Source organism: Raphanus sativus, chromosome 9 (assembly GCF_000801105.2).
Source record: "Raphanus sativus cultivar WK10039 chromosome 9, ASM80110v3, whole genome shotgun sequence".
Lineage (NCBI taxonomy): Eukaryota > Viridiplantae > Streptophyta > Magnoliopsida > Brassicales > Brassicaceae > Raphanus > Raphanus sativus.
This window is the reverse complement of record NC_079519.1, coordinates 33,377,030-33,391,398: the sequence shown is the minus strand read 5'-3', so window position 1 is coordinate 33,391,398 and position 14,369 is coordinate 33,377,030. Positions and strand designations below refer to the sequence as shown.

Genomic DNA, 14,369 nt, shown 5'->3' with positions numbered 1-14,369 from the left:
CTTTTGGTAAAAAGACGTAAAAATCATCCTAAGAAATTTCTCTAAATCAAATATATGTGGTCACTATTTTTTTCTCTTGAATCTAGGCCCTATTTATTTGTTTCATGGGAATGAGGTCAAAATCGGCATGTTCATAGACGAAGATATAAACACTAACTCCATATAATAAGAAAAAAAAATTATTTTATTACCATATTATGAAGTAAAACCACAGAGAAAGAGATTTATTTTGATGGATGCATGTATAAAATCATTATCATATTCAATTATCCAATTTGAAAGAATCAGATGACGTTGAGAACTCTTCGAGAGGTCGAAGGTGGAGGTTTACAATCGCAAATGTGGTTGATACATTTAGGTTCAGGGACATATTGTTTGCACCATATTTCACAATCTCGGTAGTCATGGCAATGGTCTTCGTGATAGTTAGTTCCCATTATCATTGATGATGAACCTATAATTAAATCATGTATGTATAAATATTTGCATTTCTATATATATATATATATATATATATATATATATATGCTCCCTAATTGAATGTCATAGTTTAAACATAGAGTAACTTACATGAGAGAACAAGCAATGCAACAATGAAGAAAACTGAGGCCTTCATGGTTTTCTTCTTCTTTGGATTCACAAAAATGTTCACAACAAAAGTTTTTGAGTTATTGAATTGACATCATTGACTAATTTATAGTAGAAAACCTTTGAGATACCATCTGGATACCAATGTCAATTTTATTATAATTCAATTTTATGAATTTATTAGTAAATATGCATATTTGATGTTTAACTTTCTTGGGTCAACTATATGTCTATATCCAATTAACCATTCAAATCAATACTAAAAGATAACTGTTGTTGCATGTAACAACAAATGTTGAACGTAACGAACAGCTGTTGATTATAAATAACAGCTGTTGAATGAAACTAACAACTGTATCTTTATTTTTAGCCAAAGTATAATTTGGTTTTAGTCTACGTTGAAAAATCTTGATTTTCCATTAAAACCAGATGTTTTTAATCAACAACAAATCTTGCTTTTCCATTTAAACAAAAAAAAATCTTGCTTTTCCATTAAAACTAGAAAAAAAATTCACGTCAAAAACCGAAAACTGTATTTTCCTCCAAAAATCATAAAATCGTGTTTCCCATTAAAACTGTAAAATCATGTATTTTTATCAAAACTAGGAACTTACGTTTTTCCGCCAAAACCCGAAAACTCCATGTTTTCTGTTTAAACCGTAAAATCATGTTTTCCCGTCAAAACCAAAAAATCTTGTTTTCCCGCTAAAATTAAAAATCATGTTTTGCAAAAACCGAAATTGCTATGCTGTTGATTATGCGACACAAGGAGCACAGGGAGAGTTTCCTACTTTCCTGGAAACTTTATGAACCAGAATTCTCAAGGCGGTTATTTTCGTTTCAGTGGGAGTGCAACGGTTTTGTCAACCCTTTTTGCAAATTCAGCAGCTTGGGATCGTGCTATCACGTCTCTAAACAAAAACACCTGGTGCCTTTTGGGTGCGTGCAAGTTTTATGCCATACTCTGAGCTGATATGTTTTGATTTCGCGGTGTAACATAAAATATCCTCCTCTTATTGCAGTCTAGCTATCTGAAGCTACCGGCAGTTGAGGACTGGTGGTTATGTCTGGTGATATTGCTATAATTACTACACGCCCTTGGTTTATTTGTTTTTTTTTTAATAAATACTAGATTTTGACCCGTGCTTTTAAAGCGCGGATTTATTTTCCTTTATTTTTTTTAAATTGACAAATATTTAATAAATGTCATATTTTCATATATTTGTTTTTTTTATAAAAGATTTAAGCTTTTTATCTTTCTTTATCGTGTTTCATTTTAAATGAGTATAGACCTGATCACAATATCCGGACCCGAAGAACCAACCCAAAACCGACCCAAAAATCAGGGTCCCGAACCCGATCAGACCCAGAATAAATATCCGAATGAATTCTAAATTGCTATATCCGAAGAACCGATCCGAACCCGATCCGAATCGAGAATCAAATGAGTACCCGAAGATACCCGAAATGTGAATATATATCTAAAAATATATGTTATAATTATATTTATAATTATTTTAATATTTTAAATTAATATCATAAGTTAACTATAGTAGTCATTTTTAGTACTTTTGAGTATTTGGATAAAATATGATAGTTTGGATAAAAGTTTATCCAAAAAAACTGTATAGAATGGATATTTTTGGTTACTTTTGAGTAATTTGGATACAAAAAAATTGAACTGAATCGGATACTTTGGTTACTCTGAGTATAAATAACCGAACCCGTTTTAAATATTTTGGTTATTTAGTTATTTTTCAGGTTCTTATGCATGAGAACCGAACCCACCCGGACCCGGAAAGATCCGACTCGAACCCAATCCGAAAAAAAAAATTGAATGTGATTTGTTAATCGGCCCAAATGGCCCAAAAGAGATGATGTGGGCAATGTGCTGGATTTAAAAAAAAATGACCCAATATAGATTTGTTATTAATATTACTTAATTACCCTTAATGAAATATACAATGTTATTAAAAAAAGGGGTATTTTTAATAAAAAAACCAATAAGATCCTGCTTTAACAGTATAGATTTCCGCGTAGTGCTTGTCTGAACCAGTGATTCGCTACACGTTTTCGTTCCAAACCTGTTCCTTGTGACCTTGAACATGTGTCAACACGTCACGAGGCCTTTGTTTAAAAGATACTTCGTCGGGACCCAAATGGTCCTAGAAGCCCAAATATCTTATACGAAACGACACGAAACGCTCCGTTTCTCGTTTGACCTGAAACAGACAAGAAACTCTTATGTGTTTGGCTATATGTCATCTTTTTTTTTTTCCATCTAAATTTTATTAAAGAAAACGGGCCAAGCCCAACAACATACAAAGTTTGAAGCCCACAACATAAACCGGGCCAAACAAACCAAACACGTCCAAAGGCCCACGGATCCACGGCCCATACACAGGAAACCCTAAAATCTAAAAGATGCTGCCGCCGCATGCATCTCACCACCGGGATCCTGACCGCACCGCCGTACCTCACCGGAGACCGGCTACTCCACCACTTCCTCACCGCAAACGCCTTGACTCCAGTGTGTTCTCCATAGGAAAGACTCCATCGCTTCAGCGAGGTCTCCTTCTTCACTATCCTTTGCTAACACCGAGAACACCGAGAAAAGGAGATCGAGTGAGAAACAACTTCAAATCACCGTCGGAGATCTTCATAACTCTCCCGACTACCAAACCGACACTCACACTAAAAACCCTTGCTCTCTGCGCCTCTCACCCCGACGGAACCAAACCGTTCACGGCTACCACGCAGAACAAGCTAGCGAAATAAAACCTAAAAAGGAAAATAAACAAGATCCGCCGTCAACCGAAAGGAATGGTGACGCGGTAGCTCTAAGCCGACCATCCTCCTTTGTAGAAACAGAAGCGACGGCGGAGACAAAAGCCGACCGGCCACCGAGAAGGCGGTGCACCGACGGAAGCAGGAAACAACAACCAGAAAAAACTCTCAACAAAACTCGAAAACTCCCGGCCGACGACATGACTGAGAAAGCCCATCGTCATCGGCCAGAACACACCACCGATCTACTTTCTCTCTCCTCTCCAACTTCTCTCCTCTCCAACCGTGTTTCTTCACGGCTATATGTCATCATCATTAGGTTTTAGTTTTAGTTTTAAATAAAATAAAATTTTGAAAGCGACTCACTCTATATCACGGGCTGGAATTTAGAAAAACAAACGTACGGCGAGATGCCGTGAGCTGAAGTATACCTGCTCTGTAGTCACACTAGATTTGCAATCAAGTTGGGCCTTCTCGTTGATATTGGCTTTTGTCACGCCTCAACTATTACATGCCAAAAGTTATAGGAGCTGCGACACATTTTGTATTATATTTTTCTGACTTTATAGTAGTCTTACGTCAGCAATACTGACAAGAGCTGATCGATTAAGGCCGCCTCTATAGTTTAATTTGAAAGATCAATCTTTTCATTTGTTTTCTTTGGTATTATCTTGACCGTCCCTAATATTTTATTGGATGTCCGGAGACGAAAGAGAAAAAGTTGCATCAGAAAATTTGCCTAATGGTTCGTCATACTCAGAATGGCAATTTCGTGATTCATGGAAAAGATGATGATCAGTGTCGTAGTCTCCGTCATTAAATTATCTTCCAATGAAAGTCGTGAATTAAATAGACATAATTAAATCAACGATCACATTTGATTTACCTTAAATTATTAACAATTTGAATAAAGTAAGATATTTACCGCAAAAGGTAAATATTTAATTTTCCAATGCGGAGGCCAGCCGTAGCTTCAACTCCATATCAGTCTCTCCTCTCTCTCTCGTAGACGCTGAAAGAAAACAAAAGGAAAGCCAAACAGAAGAGAGAGACCATCTCTTGACTCACTCTCTTCAAGATCCGTACCTTCCTTCTCTCGATTCCTGTAATCAGGTTTAATCAACTCCATTTTCTCCATTATCGAGGAGCTTCCCTTGTGCCGTTACTCACAATTGATTCTCTCATGCGATTGTTGCTCCTTGTCGCAGAGAGGAAAATCTGAAAAATCGAGGCTGTTTGTTTATGGAGATAGTTGTGAACTCACTCAGATTAGCGTGAGCCTTTACGGAATCGAAAACGATGCCGTTTCGTAGTGTGTGAGTGTGACCGATTTGTTCGCTATGCTCGAAGAACTCCTCTTCTTGTGTGTCCTCCTTCTAGTGTCCACGCCATGTTACCAAGGCACTGAACTAAAAGAGAGCCACGTGTCACTCTCTCGCGATTTCACCTCAGTGACGTGTCACGACCTGGAAGGAGTCGGATCGCTGGACACCACCTGCACACTGAGCTCAAACCTCCGTCTCGATTCCGATACTCACGCGCACGGAGCAGGGAACCTCAACATACTCGCGAACGTCTCAGTAGATTGCCCGATCCAAGGATGCACGATCGCCTTCAACCTCTCCGGAACCATCCACGTCAGCCGATCGGCGAGAATCCTCGCCGGATCCGTTATCCTCTCCGCTACGAATCTAACCATGGAGGGAGACTCCTCCATCCACGCGACGGCGTTGGCCGGTCCGCCGCCTTCTCAGACCAGCGGGACGCCGGTCGGGGAAGACGGCGGTGGGGGAGGACACGGCGGGAGAGGCGCCTCGTGCGTGAGGAGCGATGCGTCGAGTTATTGGGGCGGTGATGTTTATTCCTGGTCGAGTTTGGATGATCCGTGGAGCTATGGGAGTGAAGGAGGTGTTAGGTTGAACGCGGGTGGTGGTGGTAAAGGTGGAGGTCGTGTTAGGGTGATTTTGAAGGATACGATGATGATTTTGAATGGCTCTGTTTCTGCTGATGGTGGTGATAGTGGAGAGGAAGGCGGTGGTGGTGGAGGAGGATCTGGAGGGAGTATCTTTGTTCGTGCCGTCAAGCTGTGAGTCCTATCTCAAATCATTTACAACCTTGTTGAGATTGATCTTACTATGGGATGCTAACTTGTTGATTTTGATTTAGGAAGGGTTATGGTAAAATATCTGCGTCTGGTGGGAGGGGGTGGGGTGGTGGTGGTGGAGGAAGGATCTCCCTTGACTGTTACAGCATTCAAGAAGATGTCAGAGTTCTTGTGCATGGTTTGTTTTTTCTTTTGCTACCTTTTTAATGACTCATGTAATTGACATAGGCTTGTGCATTCAAGTAGTTTTAAGCCATTCTGAAAATTGTTTCCGGCTTTTCCATATTATGGGAAAAAATGTTGATGTCCTTCTGATATATTAGCAGTTTGTGTATAGTAAATTATTTGGTTCTGTTTGACTGCAGGTGGTGCAAGTGTCGGATGCCCCAAAAATGCTGGAGCAGCTGGAACGTACTTTAATGCAGAATTGGCGAGTTTGAGGGTTGGGAATGATAACATGACTACAGAGACTGAAACTCCTTTGCTTGATTTTCCTACGAGGCCTCCCTGGTCAAACATCTATGTAGATAATCATGCAAAAGTTTTGGTTCCGTTGCTCTGGACCAGAATGCAGGTCAGTTAGTCTCTGAAATGTTTTCTTTTCTCCGATAATGTCTTGAATGATTTTCTTTGTCCTGATTTGTTTGTGATCCGTGTTCACTTGTTTAGTCCATGGTATTTATCACAATATGAATGACTTGAATCTCTTTCTTTAAAAATACTTCGAGTTGGCACTACCCTTAAATGTTCATTCTCTGATTATGAAGGTCAGAGGTCAAATCAGTCTTTATCGTGGAAGCAGTATTGTCTTTGGGTTATCAAATTTTCCAGTTTCAGAATTTGAGCTTGTTGCAGAAGAGCTTTTAATGAGTAACTCCGTTATAAAGGCAGGTTATTGTTCCTGTCCATTCAGTAACAATCTTATTTCTCTTTTACGGTCTTGCTTATCAATATGTTTTGTTAAGTTGTTTTGTCCTTGAATGAAGGTTTATGGTGCATTGCGACTTGTTACGAAGATACTGCTCATGTTGAATTCTGTAATTAAAATTGATGGTGAAGGAAACCCTGCAGTGCCTTCCTCTGTCCTTGAAGTTCGCAACCTTGTAGTTCTAACGGTATTATTGGAAATCTTATCATGTCTTTTTTTCCGTTGGTTGGACTGGAAGACAGGTTTTGACTACGTATTGTTGTAGGAAAATTCCATCATTACTTCTAATGCGAACTTGGGTGTATATGGTCAAGGAATGTTGACGCTCACTGGTCCTGGAGATGCAATTAAAGGCCAGAGACTTTCCTTATCTCAGTTTTACAACGTAACTGTAAGAACTCGTTTAACATGATTATGTAATTCAACTTCTGTTTATTTGGTTATATCTATCAAGATCATGTATGCTATTATGAGATCATGTTTTTGTCTGTCTGTTTCAAACTCTTACTTCGACAGTCATTGGTGGAGTATGCAAATTTTTTTTAACAGTTCCTTAATTTTTCAGGTTGGACCAGGTTCCATACTTCAGGCACCACTAGACGACGACGAAAGCAAAAACGCGTGAGTGTTACTTCCTATATTTTTGTGAAGGTGATTTGTGCTGGACTTAGTAACTGAAACGCTTCTGCTAGAAAATCTCTTCTTCTTTTACAGGGTTACTCATACCCTTTGTGAGAGCAAGACATGTCCAATAGACTTGATAAGTCCGCCAGATGATTGCCATGTCAATTATACACTATCCTTTTCCCTTCAGGTAAGCTTCATAAAGAAGTATCTTGATGGCCCGAAATTATAAGTATCTTGATGGGCCGAAATTATAAGTATCCTGATGGTCCGAAATTATAAGTATCCTGATGGTCCGAAAGAAGTATCTTGATGGTCCGAAATTATCTTTTAGGCACGAGTTAGATTTTGTACTACTTACTAGGTAAAAGCACAAGTAAAGAATCTACTACTAATGAATTATTAGGCTGGTCAAAACTTTTTGATAATCTAAGTCAAAATTTTGCGACTTCCATTATCCTGTAACCTCTAGTTGTGCATAGTTAGTCCTTTCTGTGTTACTCCCCTCGAGTAAAACCAGACTTGACTGCTTCCTAATTAGCATTTCTTTTATTTATAGCTTCCAACCAACCTTTTAATTTTCTAGATATGTCGAGTTGAGGACATTCTTGTGAGTGGCATTGTTAAAGGAAGCATAATTCAAATCCATAGAGCAAGAACGGTAGTAGTTACTAATGAAGGCCTGATCAGTGCATCTGAATTTGGTACGTAAATCATTGAAACTCCATTTTACAGGATTCCTAGAGCTGTTTGCCCTTTCGCTGCAGCAGGATTGTCTTTAAAATTTTAAATACCTTTCTTTGTATTCAAGAAGATTTATTTGGTTTCTGATTCTATGCATAAAAATTGCTATGACAGGTTGCAGTGGTGGCCTGGGGAAAGGACTCTATTCAAATGGGGCTGGTAGTGGTGCTGGGCATGGAGGGCGAGGGGGATCAGGCATTTTCGGTGGGAGCGTGTGCAATGGAGGTCATACCTACGGCGATCCGGATTTTCCCTGTGAGTTGGGGAGCGGAGCTGAGAGTCCAGATAAATCATATGGGAATGTGACTGGTGGAGGGATGATTGGTCAGTACTGTATTTCTATTAAATTAGTAAAGCTGGCATCCAGTAGTACACTCTGAACTATCTGATAACTCATCCGGCACTGTCATGTCACATATACAAATTTGTTTTACACCTTTTCAGTTATTGGCTCCATCCACTTTCCTCTTTTGACGCTTAATCTTCGTGGATCACTAAGCTCTGATGGCCAAAGCCTTGGAAAGCCAATAACAAACGGTAACAGATCTTTGGTCGGTGGAGTTGGTGGCGGATCTGGTGGGACGATTCTTCTTTTTCTTCAGATGCTTCAACTCTCAAAGAATTCATCTCTATCAGTTCGAGGAGGCAGAGGTGGCCCTCTTGGGGGAGGTGGGGGTGGAGGTGGAAGACTTCATTTTCACTGGGACATGTTACACACTGGTGATGAGTATTTTCCTGTTGCAACCGTCAAGGGGTCCATTAGTAATAGGTATGCATCATTATCATGATAAGTAAAGCAATCTCCCTTGCATGTTAGCTACTTTGTGGGTATTTTGTAGTTACTAGGGTAAAGGCATGCATACACACGTTGATTCCTAGTACTATGTCGCCATGGAGAGTTTTGCATATAAAAAACTGTCTTTCCAAGATACGTTCAAAATTTGGCATAAAGAAAATAGTACAAGACAGAGTCTCTAGCATCAAACACTTTAATTGCTTGCTCTATGATGTCTTCAGAGGAGGTGCAGGGGACAATGGTGGCCGTTTAGGGGAAGGGGGAACGATGACTGGGAAAAAGTGTCCGAAGGGACTCTATGGTACATTTTGCTTGGTAAGTCTTATGGTTTGTTATGCTGTAATAGCTTCGGCACTGGTCATATATGTAACTTTTTTTCAATTCTGCTTAAGTACAATTTCAGCAGAAAAGTCGGTGTAATAAACTGCGAAATTAGACAGGCGCAATATCGTTCCTTTACTACCATGGCAAATATCTACCTTGTTTGCTTGTGCTTGATACTCTAGATTTCTCTGGCTTCGTGTGTTGTTTCAGGAATGCCCCATTGGGACTTTCAAGAATGTTGAAGGTTCTAACAAGCGTCTTTGTACACCCTGCCCACCTGAGCATCTTCCAAGCCGTGCAAAATTCGTATACGTACGAGGTATATTATCTTATAGTGCTTTTATCTTCCATTCCCTGATCAGAGTCTTCTGATGGGAGAAACTTTGAATCTGCAGGAGGAGTTAGTGAACCTTTTTGTCCCTACAAATGTGTATCTGACAAGTACAGATTACCAAACTGCTATACACCTCTGGAAGATCTGGTCTATACATTTGGAGGGCCATTTCCTTGTGCTCTTCTTCTATCTTGTGTGGTGGTAGTCTTGGGTCTGTTGCTAAGCACATTAAGTATCAGATTGCTAAGATCAAGTCTCTATGGTGCCAGTTCCATCGAGCACCAGAGTACTCATTGTTTACCCCATCTTCTGTCACTCTCTGAGGTATGGTGCTGCGAGTATTGTCTTGTCCCCAAATCTTCTGTTTTGCTTGTAAGACATTCGGAGTCAACCAAAATCTCTGGCCTGTTTCCAATCGTTCTAGGTCCGAGGCGCAAAATCTGACGTTACACAAACCCACGCTTACCGTATGTACTTCATGGGTCCAAACACTTTCAGGGAACCTTGGCATCTCCCTTACTCTCGTCCCCATGCAATCATCGAGATGGTGTAAGGATACAACTTGACTGGGTCAAATTATTTTGCGATTAGATGCCACTGAGTGTATGAATGAAGTGGTTGAGCTAAAAACTCTTGATTGAGATAGTCGCTTCTCTTTTTTGTGCTACTTGTTTTATTTACAACAACTATGTGCTTTTCTCTTTCACCTTTTCATTTTTCTTAAGTCCTACTCGTTGCTAGCCAGTGTGACATTGACGTTTGGCTCATTTCATTACATGGCATGTCCACTCATTGTTCTGTACACTTCTTGTTTGCAGGTACGAGGATGCTTTTAACAGATTTATTGATGAGGTCAACTCTACCGCTGCGTATGATTGGTGGGAAGGGTCTGTGCACAGCATATTGTCAGTTCTCGCAAATCCTTGCGCCTGGTCTTGGAAACAATGGCGTCGAAGGAGAAAAATTCATCGCCTTCAGCAATACGTAAAATCTCAATATGACCATTCTTGCCTCCGCTCATGCAGGTCTAGAGCTCTCTACAAAGGCATGAAGGTTCGGCTTCCTTATTATCTAATGTTATACTCGTTGCTTCACAATCAGCTATTCTGACTATCTGTGACCAACGTCTAAACAGGTGGGAGCCACTCCGGATCTGATGGTTGCATACGTAGACTTTTTTCTTGGCGGTGACGAGAAGCGTGTAGATATGGTCTCTATTATACAGAAAAGATTCCCCATGTGCATACTTTTTGGTGGAGATGGAAGTTATATGTCACCCTATAGTCTTCATAGTGACGCACTCTTAACAAATCTTCTAGGCCAGGTTAGCTTACTTCTCTCTGTATTTTATTTGAACTCTGAGAATCTCCTAAAGGCTCCAAATCACTATTCCAGCACATACCGCCAAGTGTTTGGCACCGCTTTGTTGCCGGGTTAAACGCACAGCTAAGGACTGTGAGGCATGGATCAATTCGTTCAGCATTACTTCCTGTCATTAGGTGGGTAAACAGCCATGGAAATCCTCAACTCGAATTCCACGGAGTAAGAATTGAGCTTGGATGGTTTCAAGCTACAGCTTCTGGATATTACCAACTTGGTATCTTGGTTTTTGTTGGCGATTTTCCTCTGAACACTGTAAACCAATCAGTTTCATTCAGCAGAAGTGACGACGAGTCCCCTCGGTGAGCCATAATAGATTGTGCATCTCTTTGACGCACTGCTAAGAAACTTAACCTACTTGATGGTAACTCCGTTTTCCAGGAACAGCTCTGCATGTCCCAGCAATTCTCTTATCGAGTTGCAACAAGACTTGATCCAACCAAGACATGGGTTATCTCGGAAGAGAATCAATGGTGGAATAAACGGAGGTCTCATCAACGAGATTTCATTACAATCTTTGGAGTACAGAAGGGACTTACTTTATCCATTCTCTCTCTTATTAAACAATACACGACCCGTTGGTCGTCAGGTTTACATATTCTCCACTCCTTAATAATCATTCTCCAGATTTATCTTTTTGATTTAATATAAAGCAAAATCTTCATGTGGTGTATGCAATGCAGGATACCCTTCTACGTTTGATCTCCATCCTTCTTCTTGCGGATCTTTCAGTCACGGTCCTTGCATTGCTTCAGTTCTATTGGCTTGCTCTTGCAGCCTTTCTCGCTATCCTCGTGATTCTCCCTCTCGCTCTGCTTTGCCCATTCCCGGCTGGCCTTAACGCGTTATTAAGTAAAGAAATTAGAAGAGCTTCACTTACTCGTGTCTACGCCCTTTGGAACGCTACATCTCTAACCAACGTCGTAAGTTGATACCGCAACAACCTGACATCGTTCTCTCTCTCTCTAATATCTCTTATTCCCAATTATTTTTGCAGATTATGGCTTTCGTTTGCGGTGTCATTCATTCCGTTTTTTTCTCTGGCCAACTAAGTGATAAGACAAACATTTGGAACGCCATAAGGTAATAAAAATAGTGTTTCTGTGTGTTTTTCGTGTGTCTTCTTTAATTATCCCACATTTGTTCTTGTGTCTTCTTTAATTTTCCCACATAAAGAACTTTTGATCGTAATTGGTCTTTAGTTTTAATCTTTTGTTTATGGAACATCAAACTTCTCTTATTTGTTACTATATTCAGTACATAATTTTGTAATTTTTGGTGTATGTATTTGGGCAGAGATGATGATAAGTGGTGGGTATTACCAACAATACTCTTGTTACTCAAGTGGATACAAGCTTGGTTCCTTGATTGGCACGTCGCGAATCTGGAAGTATCAGACTTTTCTCTTCTTTGTCCCGATCCAGACACGTTCTGGGCATATGAATCTGGAGCTTGACGAACGAAATGAGTAGATGGCATATTATTTATCATGTAAATCTGCTAAAAGAAGTACAAGTAGGTAGTTCTCGCTTCTCACTGTTAGGTGGGTTATCTGGTGTAGGTTTTGCCAGATGAAACGCTAGTTTTATAAACTAGAGAGTTTAGATGGAGATCAATAATCCTAAAACCAAACTGAAAGTTAACTTATTCTATTTATGCATGATGTAAAAAGTTCAGTATATATTATACGTTCAAATCTAATTTTATTGAAATTTTGATATAAAGGCAGAACAATTTGAAACATTCAACTAAATTCGAATTCTACACCTGATCTGGCAATATCCACCACACTATAACATTGTCAACAACAGTATCTGATATTTCTCTCAACAACAACAGGATTGACTGTTAAGTGGGCTTAACTGTCTTAAGACTAGGCCTTTCCAAGTTTTTACGTGGGCCGAAGCTACAAAATACGCGCAACCAAAGCGCGTGAACTTCAGACTCCGAGAACACTTGAGGAGCTGAGAATCTCAAGGATCGACTCTCTCTCTCTCTCGTCTCATCTGCAAACATTTACCCGAGACTCCAAATCGCCGCCATGTTGAGACAAGGTTCCCGCCTCCTCTCCCGATCCGTCACCGCCGCATCCTCCAAATCGGCGACGGCTCGTGCCTTTTCAACGGAGCTTCCGTCGACGATCGATTCGACATTCGTGGAGTCATGGAAGAAAGTCGCGCCGAACATGGACCCGCCTCAGACTCCTTCTTCCTTCATGAAGCCTCGTCCGTCGACTGCCTCTTCGATTCCGACGAAGCTCACCGTCAATTTCGTCCTCCCTTACGCATCTGAGCTTTCCGAGAAAGAGGTCAGTTTCCCCATTTCCGTTTCTAGGGTTGGATGCTCCATCGTTTCTGTCTATAGTATGCATCTGGATGGTGGATTTGTGGAAAAGTCTCTCTCTCATCACAGCATTTCGGATTTGATTAATGGTAATGTATCGAAATGTGCTTGTAGTTTAGGGTTATATTGGCGAAAGCTGAGAGTCCTCACAGAATGATAATGAATGTCTTTCAAGAATGAACAGTTCTGGAGTGAGTTTCTTTGTTAGATTTCGTCGCTGAGAAGTTGAGACTAGTTCACTGCCTGTAAAACTCTTTGTTAATCAATCATCAAAACTAGTTGTTTTCATTGCAACTCTTTTGAGAGATTCGTAGTAATGATCTGGTTTGTGATATAGTGGGATTGAAAAAATAATCAAGTTTCATATTTCTTTAAACCGTGAGATTCATGGCTAGTATCAGTCCTACGTTATATCTGGAAAAACCTAAGTGTGTTTGACTGTTGATATATGTGATATTTTGATGTAAAATGCGTTTTTTTTCTTTTCTATTCATACATGTTTAATGTACACTGAACGTCAGTTATAGCTTTAATTTTCATGAGTTCATCTCCATGGCAAGTAGTATTATGTTCGTTGCTTTTATCGTTTAGTATTCAGATTCTCATAGACTTATTAGTTTACAGATGAATGAATATATCAGTATGCTGAACGTAGTGCAGTGTGGTATCTCTTCGTGTATAATCAATCCATTGACAGATGTTAATTCATCCCAGACTTGCTTCCTGATGCATTGAGCAAGTCTGGGGATATAATCATCTCCATATGTTCAATATAAAACCCTAAACTAACCTCTGCTTCTTGATTGGTGTCATTTCTATATTCAATCATTGACTAAAAGTTTATTGTTTTCTCTTTTGTCTACATCAAGGTCGACATGGTCATCATCCCCGCGACAACAGGACAAATGGGTGTGTTGCCTGGACACGTTCCAACAATCGCTGAGCTGAAACCCGGTATCATGTCCGTTCACGAAGGCACCGACATAAAGAAATACTTCGTGAGCAGTGGTTTTGCGTTTCTCCACGCAAACTCCGTCGCTGACATCATAGCGGTTGAGGCCGTGCCGCTTGAGAACATTGACGCAGGTCAAGTCCAAAAGGGTTTAGCTGAGTTCACACAGAAACTTGCTTCTGCCACAACGGACCTTGAGAAAGCTGAAGCACAGATTGGTGTCGAAGTTCACAGTGCTATGAACGCAGCTCTCTCAGGCTAATAAAAGCTTCTCTTTCTCTCTCTCATTAAAACAAAATCATTTGGGTTTACAAATGATTAACGTAAGTCCCCCTTTTTATTACTACAACAAAGGATGATTTTTCCTTGTTTTAACTGTGTTGGAGTTTGTTTGAATAATAAAAGAATTTGTGGAAGGCACAAACCAACAACAAGATGGTGTAAGGATACAACTTCATGGGTCCA

General features: G+C 40.1%; 2 protein-coding genes across 3 annotated transcripts; both read left to right on the top strand.

Moving 5' to 3' along the window:
• Positions 1 to 4,295: 4,295 nt before the first annotated feature.
• On the top strand, positions 4,296 to 12,310 carry LOC108827372 (uncharacterized). 2 transcript variants are annotated; one of them, XM_056994349.1, is made up of 23 exons: positions 4,299 to 4,488; positions 4,584 to 5,461; positions 5,542 to 5,657; positions 5,845 to 6,053; positions 6,247 to 6,366; positions 6,466 to 6,594; positions 6,673 to 6,798; positions 6,973 to 7,028; positions 7,122 to 7,221; positions 7,618 to 7,735; positions 7,890 to 8,099; positions 8,220 to 8,544; positions 8,793 to 8,886; positions 9,106 to 9,214; positions 9,291 to 9,553; positions 9,654 to 9,778; positions 10,048 to 10,282; positions 10,365 to 10,553; positions 10,625 to 10,911; positions 10,991 to 11,198; positions 11,293 to 11,532; positions 11,607 to 11,692; positions 11,906 to 12,310. In XM_056994349.1, the coding sequence occupies exons 2-23, from the start codon at positions 4,716 to 4,718 to the stop codon at positions 12,063 to 12,065; spliced, it is 4,251 nt and encodes a 1,416-aa protein (XP_056850329.1). In that variant the 5' UTR covers positions 4,299 to 4,488; positions 4,584 to 4,715; the 3' UTR covers positions 12,066 to 12,310. The 2 variants fall into 2 exon arrangements, with proteins under 2 accessions (XP_056850330.1, XP_056850329.1); XM_056994350.1 differs by having other exon boundaries at positions 4,296 to 5,461; positions 10,997 to 11,198.
• Positions 12,311 to 12,546: 236 nt separating this feature from the next.
• On the top strand, positions 12,547 to 14,338 carry LOC130499882 (ATP synthase subunit delta', mitochondrial-like). Its single transcript, XM_056994351.1, has 2 exons — positions 12,547 to 12,917; positions 13,822 to 14,338. Exons 1-2 carry the CDS (start codon positions 12,651 to 12,653, stop codon positions 14,164 to 14,166), a joined length of 612 nt encoding a protein of 203 aa, XP_056850331.1. The 5' UTR covers positions 12,547 to 12,650; the 3' UTR covers positions 14,167 to 14,338.
• The last annotated feature ends 31 nt before the right edge of the window (positions 14,339 to 14,369 follow it).

Excerpts from the sequence above, each read along its gene's own strand:
- LOC108827372 (XM_056994349.1), top strand. The coding sequence starts at position 4,716 with ATGCTCGAAGAACTCCTCTTCTTGTGTGTCCTCCTTCTAGTGTCCACG. Across the intron at positions 6,799-6,972 it reads CTCAGTTTTACAACGTAACT|GTTGGACCAGGTTCCATACT; the intron begins GTAAGAACTCGT and ends TTAATTTTTCAG. Across the intron at positions 7,029-7,121 it reads GACGACGAAAGCAAAAACGC|GGTTACTCATACCCTTTGTG; the intron begins GTGAGTGTTACT and ends CTTCTTTTACAG.
- LOC130499882 (XM_056994351.1), top strand. The coding sequence starts at position 12,651 with ATGTTGAGACAAGGTTCCCGCCTCCTCTCCCGATCCGTCACCGCCGCA. Across the intron at positions 12,918-13,821 it reads CTGAGCTTTCCGAGAAAGAG|GTCGACATGGTCATCATCCC; the intron begins GTCAGTTTCCCC and ends GTCTACATCAAG.